The sequence below is a fragment of the Bactrocera dorsalis genome, chromosome 2 (assembly GCF_023373825.1).
Source record: "Bactrocera dorsalis isolate Fly_Bdor chromosome 2, ASM2337382v1, whole genome shotgun sequence".
NCBI lineage: Eukaryota > Metazoa > Arthropoda > Insecta > Diptera > Tephritidae > Bactrocera > Bactrocera dorsalis.
In genome coordinates this window covers 66,841,166-66,860,212 of record NC_064304.1, presented here as the reverse complement: position 1 = coordinate 66,860,212, position 19,047 = coordinate 66,841,166, and the positions used below count along the sequence as shown (strand labels likewise).

The 19,047-nt window shown below is 35.1% G+C and overlaps 1 protein-coding gene and 1 long non-coding RNA gene across 4 annotated transcripts in view; both read right to left on the bottom strand.

Annotated features, from left to right (window-relative positions):
- LOC105233304 (uncharacterized) overlaps window positions 1-19,047 on the bottom strand; it is a 1,563,509-nt gene that overhangs the window by 60,919 nt on the left and 1,483,543 nt on the right. The gene's annotated exons all lie outside the window — the stretch shown is intronic.
- Window positions 11,371-14,576, bottom strand: LOC125776651 (uncharacterized). Its single transcript, XM_049450120.1, has 3 exons — window positions 13,430-14,576; window positions 13,052-13,364; window positions 11,371-12,994 (listed from the first exon to the last, which is right to left on the bottom strand). Exon 3 carries the CDS (start codon window positions 12,802-12,804, stop codon window positions 11,614-11,616), a length of 1,191 nt encoding a protein of 396 aa, XP_049306077.1. The 5' UTR covers window positions 12,805-12,994; window positions 13,052-13,364; window positions 13,430-14,576; the 3' UTR covers window positions 11,371-11,613.

Below are 19,047 nucleotides of genomic sequence, written 5' to 3'. Positions count from 1 at the left end.
CCGCCAGAAATTTACAAAGAATTTATTTTATTGAACTTTATGTACAATTTATATATTGAACTCAAATGGTAAAATGAATGTTTATGTGCGAAATGGAGCAAACAAACGTATATATAAATAACGAATGCAGCCCGGTGGATAATCGAAACGTATGTTGACGCGGCGCAGTGCTGCAACGAAAGTTGATGGACGAATTGTATATATCGAATTGTTGGAGATGCTGGCGACAGGTGTCGACGCGGCGCTGTGTGTAAACGAATGTGTCTCCTCTCCTGTTGTCTATCCTTTTTGTTTAGTGGGTAGGAGCACAGGTGTGGTGAGTTGCGTTGAAGTGTCATCAGCTGTGGTGAATTGCGCGGTCGTATTAGAGTGCGCCAGTTTTTCCCGGGTTGAGTGTGTGGGGAGGTTTAACTCATTTAAACATCCTGGGCCCCCTAGGCGAATATTTTGCCTAGTATTCCAAACATATGTTGTTGTACGTATTTAGCCGTACTGTTGATGGAGTAGCATGGATTTGACAGCAAAGTATTTAATATTGGCGTTGTAATATTGTCAAATTTACATATTTGAATGTACATGTACATTAGGGTGTCCGTTATTTACCAAATCGATTATTTTTGACGAGACGCCCTTTAAACTTTTAGTTTTCCATCTAAAAAAAATATCAGACCATAAAAAGCCCTTAATTTTCATAATAAACCTTGCCCCAAACACGATACATTTCCCATTGAAATTACATGGGATTTTGCCACTTTTTACAAATATTTTTTTTTTCTCTGGAACTTTCTCGTTTGTAGGAATAAAAAAGTCATATTCTTATACAGAATTAAATGCTCTACAAAAAACGTCGAACAAAACAATTGAATTTTACAAAAAAAATTTCAATTTGCCGTAAAAGTTCGAAAATTCCAGAAATTACCCAGAAGTTTAACCTTGAATAACTTTTAAAGGGGTGAGTATATCAAAAAATTGTCTAGACGTTTTTTGTAGAACATTCAATTCTGTATAAGAATATGACTTTTTTATTCCTACAAACGAGAAAGTTCCAGAGAAAAAAAAATATTTGTAAAAAGTGGCAAAATCCCATGTAATTTCAATGGGAAATATATCGTGTTTGGGGCAAGGTTTATTATGAAAATTAAGGGCTTTTTATAGTCTGATATTTTTTTTAGATGGAAAACTAAAAGTTTAAGGGGCGTCTCGTCAAAAATAATCGATTTGGTAAATAACGGACACCCTAATGTACATATTTGAATTTTAAAATGCAAATAGATGCTTAAGAGAAGCAATTTTATTTTGCGGGTTATTTATTATTTGGCTTTTCTGTGTTATTGGAAATTGTTGCAATTTTTTATGATATTTAATTTATGATCGGCTAATGAAGGATAGTAACTCCACGGCTGGCTCAGATATGGCCAGAATGGGTACTCCTTAGCCCTGGAGTTAGGGCTGTGACAATAGAGGGATCTTGCGAGAGAGTGGCCATGAATTGCGAACGGCTTCAATTCGTGGATTTTGTATACTTAATTTGAAGCTTTGTATAGCTGATTTCCATAACTCACCTATATGAGGAGCGCTTGGATAGATGCGATAAAAGCGACCTTAGCTTTGTAAGCGTAGGTGCGTTAAGTTATCGCATTGGGACTATTGTGATCCCTTAATTTCCTTTTTAATTTTTTTTGTTTATATTTGAAAATTTATGCCTCAATGGGGCATCATTGTATTTAATGTGTAGATTTTTCGACTTTTTGAAAAATCAGCTACGAACCGGTGGCTGTGAAATTCACTGTGATCATAGTTGCGTATGCACTAATTTGACAAGTAGTAGTGCGGCACCGCTCTAGGATTTGTTCAGATTGTTTTTTTTTTTTGTTTTTCCATTATTGGCGACAGCCATCCTGCGGGGCCGAAAATTTGTATGTCCTTTTAATATAGGGACTGTCAGAGGTAACTCTAACTTTATTTTTTATACCACTTTGTGAAGTGTTGGAATATTGTGGCTCTAGTGGTAGTCGTACGACGTACCGGCCATTATTTGATCGAGTAGTTGTGGATTTAGAGAAGTGCTCACTATACTGATCTTTTATAGTTTTGTTTGTTATTGCAAGTTTTCTTAACGTTTGCAGTTCACTTAATTGTGAATTAAGGTATTTGTTTTTATTATACTCAACTTGAGTTGGTATGGTGGGGACTAGTTCTGTGACTAGTCCATTTTGTGTTTCGCTGTGCAGCGTTTGAGATTTTTGTGCCTTTGAACAGCATGGTGTCTCTTGGCAATTTTTAGTATTTTGGCTTTCGGGATTTGCTTTTGTAATTAAACCCGTGTTTCTTTTTGTATATGCGCTCCTTTGAGGTGAGGGATATGTGCTGTAATGCAGCATTGTATGATGTCTTTTATGACAATATAGGCAGTTAAATTTGCTTTTGCAATTTTTAAGACTATGTGTATTGGACAAGCAGTTTGTACAGAGTCTTTTTGATCCGACAAAGTTGTTCCTTTCGTTAATGTTTAATTTTTTAAACTTCTCGCAAGTTTTAAGCTTATGCCCTCTTGTGCATAGTTCGCATGACGTGTGTTTTCTTTGTTCGGATGTGAACGATTGTGTTTTGTTAAAAATTATGTTTGATTTGTTTTTGCTTCTAGCTTGGGGTCTATTTAAGCTTCTATTTTGGTCGTGTTTAATTTTCTAAGTTTTGATTATTTTTTCTTCTAACCTTTCCGCAATTTCATATTGGGTGGTGAGAAAATCTTTCATTTGTTGCCACGTTGGGCACTTTTTTCGTGATGGGAGCGATTGCTCCCATAGAAGTAACGACTTTTCTGGTAATGCGGCGGTGCAAATGTTTACCAGAATTGGGTCCCAGATGTCTGTGGGGATATTAAGTGTCGATAGAACCGACAAACAATTAGAAACAGTGGATTCTAGTTGAATGAATTCTACACTTGTTTCTTTCATAATTTTAGGCAAGTTTAATAGTGTCGTTACTTGCTTATCGACCAATATTCTTTCATTTTCAAATCTAGCTTTTAGAGCTTCCCAAGCCAAATTGAATTTGTCGTTATTTAATGCGAACTGTTTAACTAACGGGTGATTTTTTTGAGGTTAGGATTTTCATGCATTAGTATTTGACAGATCACGTGGGATTTCAGACATGGTGTCAAAGAGAAAGATGCTCAGTATGCTTTGACATTTCATCATGAATAGACTTACTAACGAGCAACGCTTGCAAATCATTGAATTTTATTACCAAAATCAGTGTTCGGTTCGAAATGTGTTTATCGACAAATTTTGTTCAGCGATGAGGCTCATTTCTGGTTGAATGGCTACGTAAATAAGCAAAATTGCCGCATTTGGGGTGAAGAGCAACCAGAAGCCGTTCAAGAACTGCCCATGCATCCCGAAAAATGCACTGTTTGGTGTGGTTTGTACGCTGGTGGAATCATTGGACCGTATTTTTTCAAAGATGCTGTTGAACGCAACGTTACGGTGAATGGCGATCGCTATCGTTCGATGCTAACAAACTTTTTGTTGCCAAAAATGGAAGAACTGAACTTGGTTGACATGTGGTTTCAACAAGATGGCGCTACATGCCACACAGCTCGCGATTCTATGGCCATTTTGAGGGAAAACTTCGGACAACAATTCATCTCAAGAAATGGACCCGTAAGTTGGCCACCAAGATCATGCGATTTAACGCCTTTAGACTATTTTTTGTGGGGCTACGTCAAGTCTAAAGTCTACAGAAATAAGCCAGCAACTATTCCAGCTTTGGAAGACAACATTTCCGAAGAAATTCGGGCTATTCCGGCCGAAATGCTCGAAAAAGTTGCCCAAAATTGGACTTTCCGAATGGACCACCTAAGACGCAGCCGCGGTCAACATTTAAATGAAATTATCTTCAAAAAGTAAATGTCATGAACCAATCTAACGTTTCAAATAAAGAACCGATGAGATTTTGCAAATTTTATGCTTTTTTTTTTTTTAAAAAGTTATCAAGCTCTTAAAAAATCACCCTGCATTACGCCTGCTTGACCTTTTGTCTTGTATCGGAGGTGATACAATTTTTGCGCTTGTGATAATTGAGTATGGTTTATGTACACGGCCGTGAACATGTCCCGGAAGGACGGCCATTCTTCATAACCTCCGTGAAAGGTTTCTGTGTCACATGCGGGCACCTCGAATTGGATGCCTGAACTTGCCTCGTGACTGTCTTCTTGTGGCAGCTCTACTCTACTGTGGGGAGTAGGTGCGATTGCTTTTATGAGCTTTAATTGATCGGAGATCATAGCTTTCATTTCTTCATATTGGTCCAAGCAGTTTTCGTATTTATATAGCGTAAGCCGAGGATTTAAAATTATGTGGCAAGTCTGAATCGTCAGATTCTAATATGGCGTCAAGAGCTGCTTGGAGGCGAGTCCAAAAATTTTTATGATTTTGACTTTTGATTTCTAGTAGCGATTCCGAATTTTCGTGAATCGATGAGGAGGCAAATCTAGTGCAGTATCTTGTAAAACTGTCACTTTCTGAAATAAATCTAGCAACCTGTTTTGAGCGTGTAGCTCCAGGTGTACTTTGATTTTTGTTATTGTTCATTGTTATATAGGTTTCTCAGTGTGAACTGAATACTTTTTATGTATATAAACTTTTTTTTTCGTAAAAGACGGATTATTTGTGTTTTTTTTTTAATACCGTTACTTATTTACTTGCTATTTAAATTTATTTTTATTTTTTATTTTAATTTTATTTTATATTCTTTGTTTTCAAGCCGCAATATTAATTTTAAGTATTTTCTATTTAGGGTAGGCACATTCTAATAATTGGCTTGTATGTACTTGTTTTTGTGCAATTGAGAGGTCGTCGAAGAGATCAATATGCTTTGTAAATACATAAGTATGCACGAATTGTTTGTGCTAATGCATGTGAGCAAAGAATATGCTGTGATGTTTTTTTTGTTTCTCTTCCAATCCTGCTTGTTTTTGTTTGACAAGGAACAAGTGATATTGCAGAATAGATGCTAATATGGACTTTGAATATGTGTTTTAATATAAAATTTATGTTTGCATATACGGTGGTACATGTATATACATATGTATGTTCGTACTGGGAGGAGAACGCGAAAGCGAATTGAGTAAAGTGCCTGTATACTCCGGTATACTTTGTTAATATTTTTATTTCGTTTCTGTTTGGAAATGTATTTGGTAGATTGAATGCCGTACGTTTGTGTATACTTGTACTTGGATTTTATTTTTTCGCAAAGGTAAGAGAACGAGAAAACGGAATGAAAAAAGGGTATTTTCCTTTGTTAGCGTTTACATATGCGCTATGCATATGTGTTTTTAAGATGAAATGTTAGGAAATGTATTTATAATGTATGTATGTATGTTTTTGCTTTACATATTGTGTGCCAATAAGCATATATGTATGTATGTATGTTTGCATTTAGTTTTGATTGTTGATATTGCTACTTATGTTTTAAAATTGTATTTTGCTTATGTTTATCCTGCTTACTGTTTTTCTTTTTCAACAGAAGAGGTACATAAATATGTAAACATAAATAGGCAAACGGTTATTAGCTAGCTATAAATTATTGCCGGTTACATTGAAACGACAAAAAAAATTTATTTTTTGGTCAAGATGACCTTTATTGACAAACGTTCTGCTAAGTGTAATTACATTTTTAATTTATCCCTTATTTATACCTTAAAAATTACTTATGCTAGCACTATTGACTTATTTACTTGTGCCGCGTAACTCTGCGTATGCCGGATGTTGATTTGCAATTGTTGCAATGCTTGCATTACTGTTGGTCGGCCTGGCTGTAGTTTACACTGCGCGTGCCGGATGTTAGTTGGTTAATTGCTTATCCAGCATTATTCTGCTTATGTCAGTTAACTTTAGTGTTGCTAACTCCTCCGCCGTCAAAAACGAACGTCCTCGTTTGTTCAAACTATTAGGGTTATTGGCACTTGTGACGTGGGAGTTTCCGATGTGTCTTCTTTGTTATTGGCCACATTCACGTTTACATTGTAGCTCGATGGTTCTATTAGTTTTGTCTTGCAATTCTTCCTTATGATTGGTGCAGTGCCTATTGTTGCTAGACTGATCAGGCAAATAACTACTAATGAAAAATTTGTTATTAGAGCTGCTGTGTGGGTTGTCTGCAGTGTTTGTAAATGATTGGTGTTATTTATGTGGAGTTCCTTCATCATCTCAAGGCTGAGAATTTCTTCCTCTTTGTTCGAAGGGATATTTGACTGTAGGATTGCGGGTAATGGTTTGCTAGTTAGTGTTTCGTTAAAGGAGTGTTTTTGGTTGTCGATTAAAACTGTGGAATTGCGATATTGAACGGCGTATGATCCCACAAGATTTATTTTTTGATTATCAATTTGAATTGTGCCATTATACTGGTTTAATAATATGATGCCAGGGAAGATGTTTTCTATCGATGGGATGTGCTGGTTATTTATTTGAGTGCATTCTGCTGGTTCGCTTCTGAGTAATTGCGGGACACAAGTAGTGTTACTAATATCTATCATATTCTTATAGCTACAAATTCTTATATGATTATTTTCATTACATTTTGTTCTTATTCCAAATACCTTATGTTTACTACATGTTACGATATCCTCATAGGGAATTTTATTAATATATCTATTTTTCTTTATGGGTTTGATTACAATTGAATCGCAAATTTCTTCGTTTATTAATGGTATTCCTATCATATAAAATAACATTGTTTCATTTGAGGCTACTTTTATATTCGCAAATTCTAGCGATTCTTCTACATTATTTAATGTGAAGTTATTTTTTATAAAAATGTATTTTGCTAATGCTAGTTCTTCATTTGATAAAATATACGAATTGACGATTCCGGCTTTGGCCCAATGAATCGCATAATCAATATTAATAATTTCTTCTTTTACAATCTTTAATTTATATTTTAGTTCTATAGCAAAATTGCGTTTTACATCTTCATTAGATTGTACCGTTTTTAAAATCTTATTTGATACTCTCGTAATATTATTTATCCTATCAAAAATTATTTTATTTATTACTACTTGATTATTATTATTGTTTATTATATTATTTATTTGATTATCTAAAATTACTAAGTCGTCATGATCGGGATTTCCCGCGATCCATTTCCAGACTTTTCCTATTGTATCTATGGATTTTTTAAATCTTTTGGGTCGTAGTCTATTTAGGTAAGTTTGGGTAAGGGTTAATTCATTTATCAAGATGGGTAGAAAGGGATTTTCTGATGTTATCTTGGTTTTAATAGTGTTGTCCATTTCGTCGAGTGTCATTTGAAATGCGTCTAGGTCTACTTTATGTATTATTCGGTAGGTTCCTGTTTGTATTCTTGTCAATCCTGTATCAAATGTTGCTAATTGTGAATTTGTATAGTCTATTATTTTAAAATCTGCGTACACTAGGTGCACAAAAAACCTGCAAGGTAAAAGAAAAAAAAATGTACTATTGTCTGATGTTGCTTTTATGTACCGTCCGTCCTCTTTCAGTGATTACTACACTGGATTTGTCTTCCTTAACTGTTTCCTTTCTATATTTTGCTGTAAGTTTTGACCCTATTCGTTTGTTTATTCTGACATAAATTACAACTCCAGGAGTATATATTTTCATAGGGTTTCGTGTTTTATTATGGTTTTCTAAATCTTTTGCCTGTCTTCTCCGAAGGGTTTCTATATTTTCCTGTCGTGCATTTTCATACTGCTCTGGGTCTACTGTAACACGTCTGCCAAAAAATGTCTCTATGGGTCGTTTCCCTGTTGCGGAATGTATGGTGTAGTTATATTCGTATGTACATCGGTCTAAGAGTTCTTGGAATGAGCGGTGTGTGCGTTCCGTTTGAAGGCAGCGCATAATTTCAGACAGGGTAGAGTGAAATCTTTCTACTTGTCCGTTAACTGTGCTTGTGTATGGGGGAGTTTTAAAAATTTTAATACCTAGTTGGTCTTCGACCATAAATTGTATGGAAGCTGAATTTAAAGATTTCTCGTTGTCGATAACTATTGTTTTGGGTATACCAAAAGCGAAAAGTATTTGACGTAAAGGTTCTCTGATATCTTCTATTGATTTTGACTCTATTATTTTGACTTGAGCATATTTGGAGAATTTATCTACTGCTGTTAGAACTAATTTTTTTTCCGTACTGTAAATATCTATATGCACAATTTCTCCAGGGTATTGAGGTATTGGGGTTTCTAATAGTTGCGGTTTATTAGGGTTGCGATCATACTTGTTTTCCTTGCAGACTCTGCATTGTTTAATTATATTTTCTATTTTTGCTTTCATCTTTGGAAAGTAACATCTTTGTATTAGTTGTTTTTTATTTTCGTCTCTATTCCTATGTGCTCGCTTGTGTTCGTTTAGTATTTCCTCGTTTTGTGCATCCTCACTTGTTATGTCTTTTACTTCTGTTTGGGTGTAACGAATTTTATAATTACTAAAGTGAAGTGGGTAAATTTTTTGGATTTTCCCTATTATTCCTTCAGATGTAAATATACCATTTATCACTGAGGGGTTAAGGTATTGTTTTAATAGTGAAGTTAAATTCTCTGTTGAAAAGTTGGGTTTAGTTATTATATGTCTATGGTAGGTCGGGAATGGTATTTTAAACTGGTAGCTGTCTTCGTCTGCTAACGAGATCCAAATTTGGGTTTTGAATGCATTTATGTGTCCTTCGACTGCTGGAATTAGATTGTGTGATGAGCTTTCGTCGGAATGTGTAGCAACTGATAGGGAGTTTACTTCAAAAGGCCTGGATAATGTATCTGCAACTACATTGGCTTTCCCAGGTTTGTATTTTAATTCATAGTTGTATTCTTCTAGTATGGCTTTCCATCGCTTTAGTTTGGAGTTATTATTTTTATTACTGAGAGCGTATGTAAGTGGTTGGTGGTCTGTATGTATTACAACTTTTGCTGTACCGTATAGATAGTTTCTAAATGAGTTCAGTGCCCATATAATGGCAAGCATTTCTTTTTCGTTGACTGCATAATTTTCTTCGGCCTTGTTCAATGTTCTTGATATAAAGTTTATTGGTTTGCCATTTTGCTCTAAAACGGCGCCTATGGCATACTTTGAGGCGTCAGTAGTTAAGTCAAATTCTTTCTTGTAATCGGGATATTGTAAAATTACGTCTTTAGACGTCAGTGTGGATTTAATTTTGTTGAATGCAGATTTAGCTTCCTCATTTAGATTTATTTGGATTTTTTTCGAGGTTCTTTTTGACATTCTTCCTTCCTCACCTCTTAGAAGGGATGTAAGTGGCTTGGCCAATTTGGCGTAATCCTTGATAAATCTTCTATAATATCCAGATAAGCCTAAGAATAATCGTAAGTCCTTGATCGTCTTGGAGTATGGAAAATTTAATATTGATTGTACTTTGGAAGGGTTTGTAGAAATTCTTTTGGAAGATACAACGAATCCTAGGAATTCGACCTGCTTTTTGAAGAATTCGCATTTATCGATTTGAACCAGCTTTACTGAGGGCATCAAAAATTGTGTCTATGTGTTCGGAGTGTGATTTTTCGTCTTTACTGAATATAATTATATCGTCTATGTATACATAGCATATTTTGCCTATGTATTGTCTTAGTATGTCGTCAAGCGTCCGTTGAAATATGGCCGGGGCGTTTTTCAAACCAAACGGAAGTCGGGTGAACTCGTATTTTCCATTGTTCACTGAAAATGCTGTTTTTTCCACGTCAGATTCCTTAAGAGGAATTTGATGGAAACCGCTTTTTAAATCAATCACAGAGAAAATTCGGTTTTCTCCTAGTTGGGAGAGAACTTCATTTATTTCAGGTATTGGATACCTATCTGCAACTGTAACTGCGTTTAGCTTCCTGTAATCTATAACCATTCTAAATTTGTTTTTGCCAGACGCGTCCTCTTTTTTAGGCACTACCCATACAGGTGAGTTATAGGGTGATCTTGATTGTCGTATGATACCGTCGTCTAATAGTTTATTTACTCGCTTTTCAATTTCCTCTTTAAGGCTAATAGGATAAGGGTAGGACTTGGAGTATATAGGCGTGTCTGAATTTGTTCGAATTCCTGCAACTACTTTTGTTGTGTAGGTTAGTTTTACGTCCGGTTCCGAAAATAGATTTCGGTGCTTTTGTACTAGACTATATTGTCTTAGATAGATTCTTTTCGTATTTGCTACTACCATGTAATTTTCTTTTGTGTGTATGATTGCTGAAAGTGCTTTTAAGCTATCGTTTCCTAATATGGCATGGAAAGTGGTGAGTGTTGGCAATAGGAAAAATTTTAATTTGCAATGTTTCAAATTGAAAAGATTTAGATATGTATGGTGAGTAATTTTTATTTTGCCGCCTACTGAGTTGGCTAGAAAAGGAGTATTGTTCGCTATTGCTTTTTCTACTAAGCTTGATTGTATGTAATTTTTATTGGATCCGGTGTCTACTAATATTTGCATTATTTCGCCGCTCTTCGTCCTGCATCTAAAATAAGGTAGCGAAGAGCTATTTAGTCTAAAAAATGTACGTCAGTGAGGTCGATTGTTTCTTCAATTGTGTCCTCGTGATTTGGCTCATTGTATGTTTGCTCATTGTAGTCGTATTGGTTATTGTAGTTGTATTGGTCATTGTAGTTGTATACGCTTTCGTTGTATTGGTCCTCTGGTGGTTCGTTAGAATTTATGTGAAAGTTTCTTTGCATTTTTTGTGGGGGGTTATGTATCATTGAAGCGTTTGATGGTCTTTTACCGAATTTTTGGGGTTTTGGCCGATTTGCGTAATTAACGGCTCTTGTCCTTATACTCTCATCCACGTCCATCGGTTGAGGTGGTTTAGGGGGTCTGGGAGGAGCAATGTTTTGCTGTGGACTATATAGATTTTGGTTTTGTTGCCGATATTGTTGACTAAATTGATTTAGATTCCGATTTGAATGTTGTTGGATGTTAGGGTGATTAAGGTTTAGTTGGTTGCTATGGTAGTTTTGTGGGTTGGAATATGTCGAGGGATTTGGTAGATAAGCTAGTTCAGGATAAAATTTGAATCTAGTTTGAGGGTTTAATGGTTGATGATATCTGGGTTGGGTGTATTGCTGTCGTGGCTGTTGCTGATTTATGAGTTGTTGACGAGAAGTTGATGGTGTGATAAAGGTTTGGTTATTAGCGTGAGAAGCTCTGAAGCTTTGGTTTTCTAATTTGAGACAAAGATGGAGGGCTTCAGGTAGGTTTTTTGGTTCTTTAATGCCAAGTAGCCGGGGAAGATCACCAGAAAGTCCTCTTATAAAAGTATAGAGGGCTTTAGCGCGGTAATTCTCCGTTAACAAGTGAATTGCTTCTTCTCCTATCTCCATTAGACCTGGCGTTATTTGTTTTTTTTTGGAATTTTGAGTACGGGGATTGGTCAAATATGCGATTCGATGTAATAATTCATGTGGTAAATTTTTAACTCAATCAGAGTGTGCCAACCTGTGCCATAATGAGGTCAAAGTTCAAAATATAGAAAAACACTTGGTTTTTTTACTGTTATCTGTTTATTTATTAAAGAAAAAATAAAATGACGCAATTTTTCCACAATTTGCATTTCAATCATTAATATATGTCTCAATAATATTACAAAAGCGAAGTTTTAGTATATGAAGGGAACTTTTGCCTGTAGTTCTCGACAATATGAAGCAAGTATTGTTTATCTTCTTCGCTATGAGTTAAAGGCCGGTTAAAATCTGTTATTAGTTTTACTTTCCTCTCAGCAGAATCATTAACAGCAGTGACGTTTTTGAGAATTTGAACACCTTTTAAATATTCTGCATTTTCGCACCAGTTTGAGGGATCTAAGTTGAAAAATTTTACGTCTATTTCCAATCGTGAAAAGATATTTCTAGTTCTTTGCGTTACAAAACAACTTAAATCTTTACTTATGAATGCTTTCATTTCTTCAATGCTGGCATTTACATTTTTACGAAGATAAACGCCATTATCGTCATTGCTTTCAAACTCCTTTTCTAATGCTAGTGCTTCAACCATCTTTCTTTTCACATTTAAGTCCACATTAGAATCGAAAAAGGCGAGACCAACGGCTTCCTCGGACAGATACCATAAGTGTTTTTTCATTTTATCTAATAAGGCTAGAGATATTTTTGGGTCGTAATAACCGGCAATGTTTTTTATCAGCTGCAAATCCAAATTTGGTGCTTCGACTGCATTAGTAGTTCGAAACCAATACGGAATATAAAGACGCACCAGGAAAATACACACATTGCGGAATCCATTCAAATGGCTGGAAGACATTTTAAATTGTTTTTGCAAAGCAAACATTTTTAAGGCATATATCGCCTTTGACATAAACCTGGCATGTGACGTCGCGCCAGGTGCACGAAAGGAAAAGTTCGGGATGCTGCCACCTAAGAAAATAAACATGAGTTGCAATAGCTCTTTGTAATCATGGCGAATGTGGTCTTTTGCTATATTTTTGATGCAAAATTCTTTATTGGCTTCACATTCCTCTGCACTTATAGCACGTCGCACTTCTTCATCCATGATACCAATTGAAAAATCTTTTAAATTGAAAGTGTTCCATTCCCGCGAAAAACGTTCAAATATGGCAACTTCCGGGCCACAAGATTTTCCAAAATATATTTCAAATACAGCTCGTAGTATGATTTCTGCAATATGATGCCTGCATGGCAACCACAACAAGCTACGTTTCAATTTTTGTTCCAGCAACATTCCAGCCCCGTTACGTTTACCAGTGTTTGTAGCTGTCGTGTCAAAGCATACCATTTCCACCGAATTTATCATATTCATTTTTTCTAAGTAATTATATATGGACTGGGCGATTGCTTTACCAGTTCCACATTCAATAATTGGGATGGAAATTAATTTTTCTACATATATTATCTGCCGTTAAAACAATAGCTAGGCGTTCTACTTTTTCCTTTCCAGTCATTGCAGGAAGTAGTTTACCGTCCCAGTGTAACACAAATGTATCAGGGATCTGAAAAATTTTCGCTCTGAAAAGTATTCATAACAAATCCAAAATTAACTTTTATACCTTGAAATTCTCAATAATTTCTGTACCATGACGCCGACGATATTCCTTGCGCTGTTTTCTCAAACTTGTACAATTAATAACCAGATCTTCAATATTGTGACCCAAAGCTTTAGCTGTTGCAATAATAAAATGAATTGCGAGTGGGGTTGACATATTGCCAGCATCCATGCAAGCAAGCATTCTATCATCTATGAAGCTTTTTTTACCACGTTTTTTTTCAGCTCGTTGGTGTTTGATACGATCCTCAACTGTTCTACAGATTTTTCAGACTCACATTTACTTTCGTCACTTACATCATAGTCTACACTCAACTCTAAAAAAAAAGAAGTTGAAAGAGAAACTTACATATTATTTGTTTCAGCAGAATTAAATAAATACCTTGAGTGCTTTCCAATCTTTGATACTTTGCTCTGCGTCGATTTTCTTCTTCTAACCTTTGCGCCTTCCGTTTTTCTTTATTTGCGAGACATTGATCTATAGAAATCATGCTCCCAACACGACCTGGCTCTCTTTGTTTAATTAAAAAGTCTCGGTCCTCAGGAATAGCTATCATTTCTAAAGCATCAGCATGTGCAATATCGAATAAATTGTTTAAATTATCATTGAAATCATTTTCCTTTTTACGAGAACTAGAAAACGAAGATTTACAAAATTTCTGTACTGTTCTCAACTCATCATACAATTTCACTAATTTATCGTCACAAGTTCTTTTGTTTAACGTTGGAATACGTGCTCTTTCCCAAAAAGGCAATATTTCCTTCGAAGCCAATTTAGCACTTTCCTTAATTGTTTTCTTTTCACACCGCACATAGTAAAAAAAACATTTCAGCACTTGTAGTTTTGACGGTAACTTGCTTCCAAGTATATTTTTTTCACATTTTCCTATCAAATATACATTTGCGTCAGCAGATCTAAGTGTAACAAAATTATTTACAGCCATCACGATATTGCAGTATAACTTTTACTATTTTTAATTATTTTAATAAAGACCCTTTCTTAACCACAGTCAATTTCGCAATGACAAAATATTAAAAGCTCTATTTGCACGTCTCAGTCTGTCTAATTATCAACATTGGCGTATGTGAACGGTAATGTATGAATTTACCGTTAGGCGGGCCACTGACTACATTACATTCGAGTAATTTGTTGTTGTTGTGAACTCAGTGAACGCAATTCCACTCAATTCCAACAACAGTCTTGTGCAGATAATTTGTGTAGTCAGTGGCCCGCCTCAGTTCAATGGAATTTTTACTAATTTACTCTTTTCTAATATTTATAAATTTTCTTATCATTGGACATATAGAAAAAATTATTGTGCAAAATATTGAGAAAAAATGAGGTCATTACATTCTATATATAATAAATAAACAGATAACAGTAAAAAAACCAAGTGTTTTTCTATATTTTGACCTTTGACCTCATTATGGCACAGGTTGGCACACTCTGATCGAGTTAAAAATTTACCACATGAATTATTACATCGAATCGCATATTTGACCAATCCCCGTACTCAAAATTCCAAAAAAAAAAAATCTCATATAAGCTGCGCCAGGTCTAATCTCCATACATCCTATCTTGTTCAAAAGTAAAGATAAGTGTCCATATACCTTTTGGTAAAATTCGTTAATTGTCATTCGTCCTTGTATGAGACATGTCATTTGGTACTCTAGAGTGCCTATGTCTCGTTTGTCTGCGTAGTGAGTGGTTAAGCAGCGGGAGATTGCTGTCCAGTCTAAGGGGGTGTTGTAGGATTCTAAGGCTATATCTGCCTTTCCAACTATCTTATTTGTGATGACATTTAAAATGCCGAAATATTTAGGTGTCCCTTTTGAGGGTTCGTAGATTCTTAAAATGCGTTCAACACTTTTTTTCCAGGAACTAAATTCTGAGGCATTGCCTGAAAATTCTCTTAGGGATCTCACAACGTCTGGGATCTTATCCATTTCATTCATGTTGTTTTGGAATTGTTCGTCTATTGTTTGGTCCGTAATGACCGGGTTTATTTTATTATTAAGAATATTATGGACTACATTAGGTACACTTGCCTCTATTGCTAAAGTTACCATGTTTTTTTATCATGTTCGCCAATTCTGGCGGAATTGTTTTATTAGGGCCTGACGGTGCTGTTGATGCAGCAGGAGGATTAATCCCAAGTACGGGGGGTCTAATTAGATTGTTTGGATTTGCCATTTTTAAATTTTATTATTATTTTTCTTTCAAAAAAAATTTTATACCACTATTTTAGTTTGAATATTTATGTTTTTTGTTATTCCTTCTAGGAAGGGGCTTTTTTACCCTGGAGGGTCCGGTCAACTCTTGAGTTGGCTACGGAATCGCAGAGTTAAGCAATATTATTTTCAGTTTAGTTTATGTTATTGGCTGTACAAGCCGTATTTTATTTTTTGGTTATTTATATTTACTTACACTATAGCTTCACTTAATAATTTATTTATTATTAATAACAAAAAATTTTTTTTTTCCTAAACTTTTTCTACAATTTTTCCTCTCTGGTCTTATTATTAATTATATTTCTTATGCTACTTACACTATATACAGCTTCATGATGATCCTCGAAACCGATGAGTGTGTATTTGTCCTGTTCCGTGTTTGTACTGGGGTACACTTTCTCTCACTGTTTTTGTTTTTGTAGGCTTTTTGCTGCTGTTCCTTGTCGGTGTCGCTGGAGCGTCCAGGAAGGATTTTCCTATCCTTTTCACGCTCTTAATGTGTTGGTTACTTTTTTATCCTTTAATCCGCTCGGCCTGTGGGACCACTTGTCACCAGTTAAAGGCTAACCTTGTCTTTTTCGCGGAGTTTTTCCTTTTTTTTTTTTAACGGCACTTTTAACTTTCGCGAACCGAACAAGCTTTCTTCTTTAGCTCGGGCGCCAATTATTGCCGGTTACATTGAAACGACAAAAAAAATTTATTTTTTTGGTCAAGATGACCTTTATTGACAAACGTTCTGCTAAGTGTAATTACATTTTTAATTTATCCCTTATTTATACCTTAAAAATTACTTATGCTAGCACTATTGACTTATTTACTTGTGCCGCGTAATTCTGCGTATGCCGGATGTTGATTTGCAATTGTTGCAATGCTTGCATTACTGTTGGTCGGCCTGGCTGTAGTTTACACTGCGCGTGCCGGATGTTAGTTGGTTAATTGCTTATCCAGCATTATTCTGCTTATGGTAGTTAACTTTAGTGTTGCTAACTTATATAATAGGCCGGATTAACTTCGTTAACCCTGGAAAGCCATGCCTCGTCGTTTCGACGACGCGAGTGTTTATTTTACCGATATCGCACTGTTCCATTGTTTGTACAGTGCCTCTTTTTTTTACAGCGTTAGTCGCTGTTGATCTGTTCATGTTTGCAGTTGGTTGGCTTCGTACGATCTGTGTAAGTATCTATTTTTTAAACAGGCGTAGTCGAAAAGACGAACGATGAACTTTGTGTGAGTTTTTCGTTCCGAAGTTATTTTTCTTGTTTATTTATCTATTTGGTTTGTACAGTTGGAATACAAGATGAGTGGCAGCAAAATTTATACTGACGAAGAAATTGAAAAATTTCTTGCAATGAGCGACGACGAGAATGGATTAGACGATGAGTTAGGTCATGCAAGTTCTTCAGAAGAAAGAACTGACAATGAGTTAGACAACAGCGAACCAGAATCTGATGCGTTCAGGGAAAAATGTAGCTTCCGGATGTACATTCCAAACAAGCCAGCAAAATATGGACTCAAAATGGTCATGATATGTGATAGCGGTACAAAGTACATGGTTGATGTTATGCCGTATTTGCGAAAAGGATCAAACAAAACCACCTTTCCACTTGGTGAGTACTACGTAAAAGAGTTGACTAAAACTGGACATGGTTCAAATAGAAACGTTACAATGGACAACTGGTTTAGTTCGATTCCTTTTAAGCTGACAATGGTTGGAACTCTACGTTCTAATAAGCGAGAAATTCCGAGTGAAATGAAAAATGTAAAAGGTCGTAAGTGTAATACGTCAATGTTTTGCTATGATAATGAGCTGACGCTTCTATCATATAAGCCGATGCCGATTTATTATCATCCTGTAATGAGGAAGGAGCAGTAAACCCCAAATCAAATAAACCCTACATGATCGAATTTTACAACAAAACGAAAGGAGGCGTTGATACCTTTGACCAAATGTGTAGTGTCATGAGCTGTTCACGCAAAACCAACCGATGGCCAATGTGTCAATTTTTTGGTATATTGAACATGGCTTTTTTTAACAGCTACATTATATATCCACAATAAAAAACCTCTCAGTCGTTCTGCTTTTATGAAAAAATTGCATTCTGCCCTTATTCAAAGTAATTTGAAAAACAGACTTGAAGTACCAGCATTGTCTACGTCGTTGCGATCAAATATTGAAAGTTGTGTTTCTTTTGATGAAAATGCCACAGATACTAACCGCCAAAAAAATTTTGCAAAAAAGAGAAAGATTTGCGCAATTTGTCCGCCTGCTAAGAGACGGATGACGAAATCATTTTGTGCAAAATGTAAAAAAAGTCTTTGTGGGAGCATAAAATAGAACTTTGTGCCTCTTGTACAAAATGAGAACTTCCTTTCCGTAAAGTATTTTATGTTTTCAGTTAATAGTATTATCTTTATGAAAAAATACCATTCAGTCAAAATATTTTATTAAATTGTTTAGTTTTTTTAAGTTTCTTAGTTTGTATTTTGTACAAAAGCCGAATGAATCAGAGCTGTGAAAATTTTATTTATTTAATAAAAGATTTAAGAAAAATTGTTTGATATTGTTTTATTTAGAAGATATATAAACGAGGTAATGTGAATATATTGATTTTAGTAGGTTTTGATAGGTAGGATAATATATTAAGGACTTTGAGTAATGGCCGTCGTCGAATCGACGAGGGATGACCTCTACGTTATAAAAATAGCGATGACCTTCTAGGGTTAAATTAAAAATGTTTGTTAACCGTATTAAAGTAGCGTTATAGAATTGTACAAGTATCAGAAAATCAGAATCTTTATTACATACATATGTATATGCATAGTAGAATTAGATTAAAAGAACTGAATACGCTCACTTTGTGTTTGTAGGGTATATTTCGTGTATAGCAAGCCTGCTCGTATTCTTCCAATTCTTCTTTCCTTCTTTCAGCTGCTTGTGTTCTTGTGCGTGTTGTTGTTTATGCGTATATCTGTATGCGTTTATTCGGGCCTCTGATGTCAACTCCTTCTCTCTGCTTGCAGTTAGTTGTCTTTTCGTTTTTGTTTATTTTATATTGTTTTGAATTCGCGCCCGTTTAATTTGTTACTTCATATTTTGTGTTTAGGTTTCGCGCGCGATTAATTTGTTGGTAGTGTTTTTCGTATGTACGTATCTTAAGTTTATTTTATATAGTTTTCGTCTTGTTGGCACTCACTTTTAAAATTTGTTTATGCTTTCCTTTTTTGTTTAACTAGGAATTTTGTCCATATTTCCTGCACTTTTGAATTTGTTTTGGTATAGTTATGTTAGTACATACATATGTGTATATATAAAAATGCACTATTTTTCTGTTTGTTTCTAATGCATAATAATGTTGGTTCTTTATTTTTGTTCTGCTTTTTCACTGCACAGTTTTGTTTTTGCACTGCACTCTTTTATCGAAGTTTCTTTGTTTATATGTATATTTAATTTACCACTGCACAGTACTTTTATAATCAACACACAATTATAATTACTTCTTATCAATGTATTTAGTCTTATTTATTTTTTTTAAATCCATAGTGCCTGTCACTATGGCTCGAAGGACCATGTATTTTTCAGTTAATTTCTTCGCACTCACCCTTCGGAACCTTATATAAAAAGAGGCAACACGCAATTCCGCCAGAAATTTACAAAGAATTTATTTTATTGAACTTTATGTACAATGTATATATTTAACTCGAATTGTAAAATGAATGTTTATGTGCGAAATGGAGCAAACAAACGTATATATAAATAGCGAATGCAGC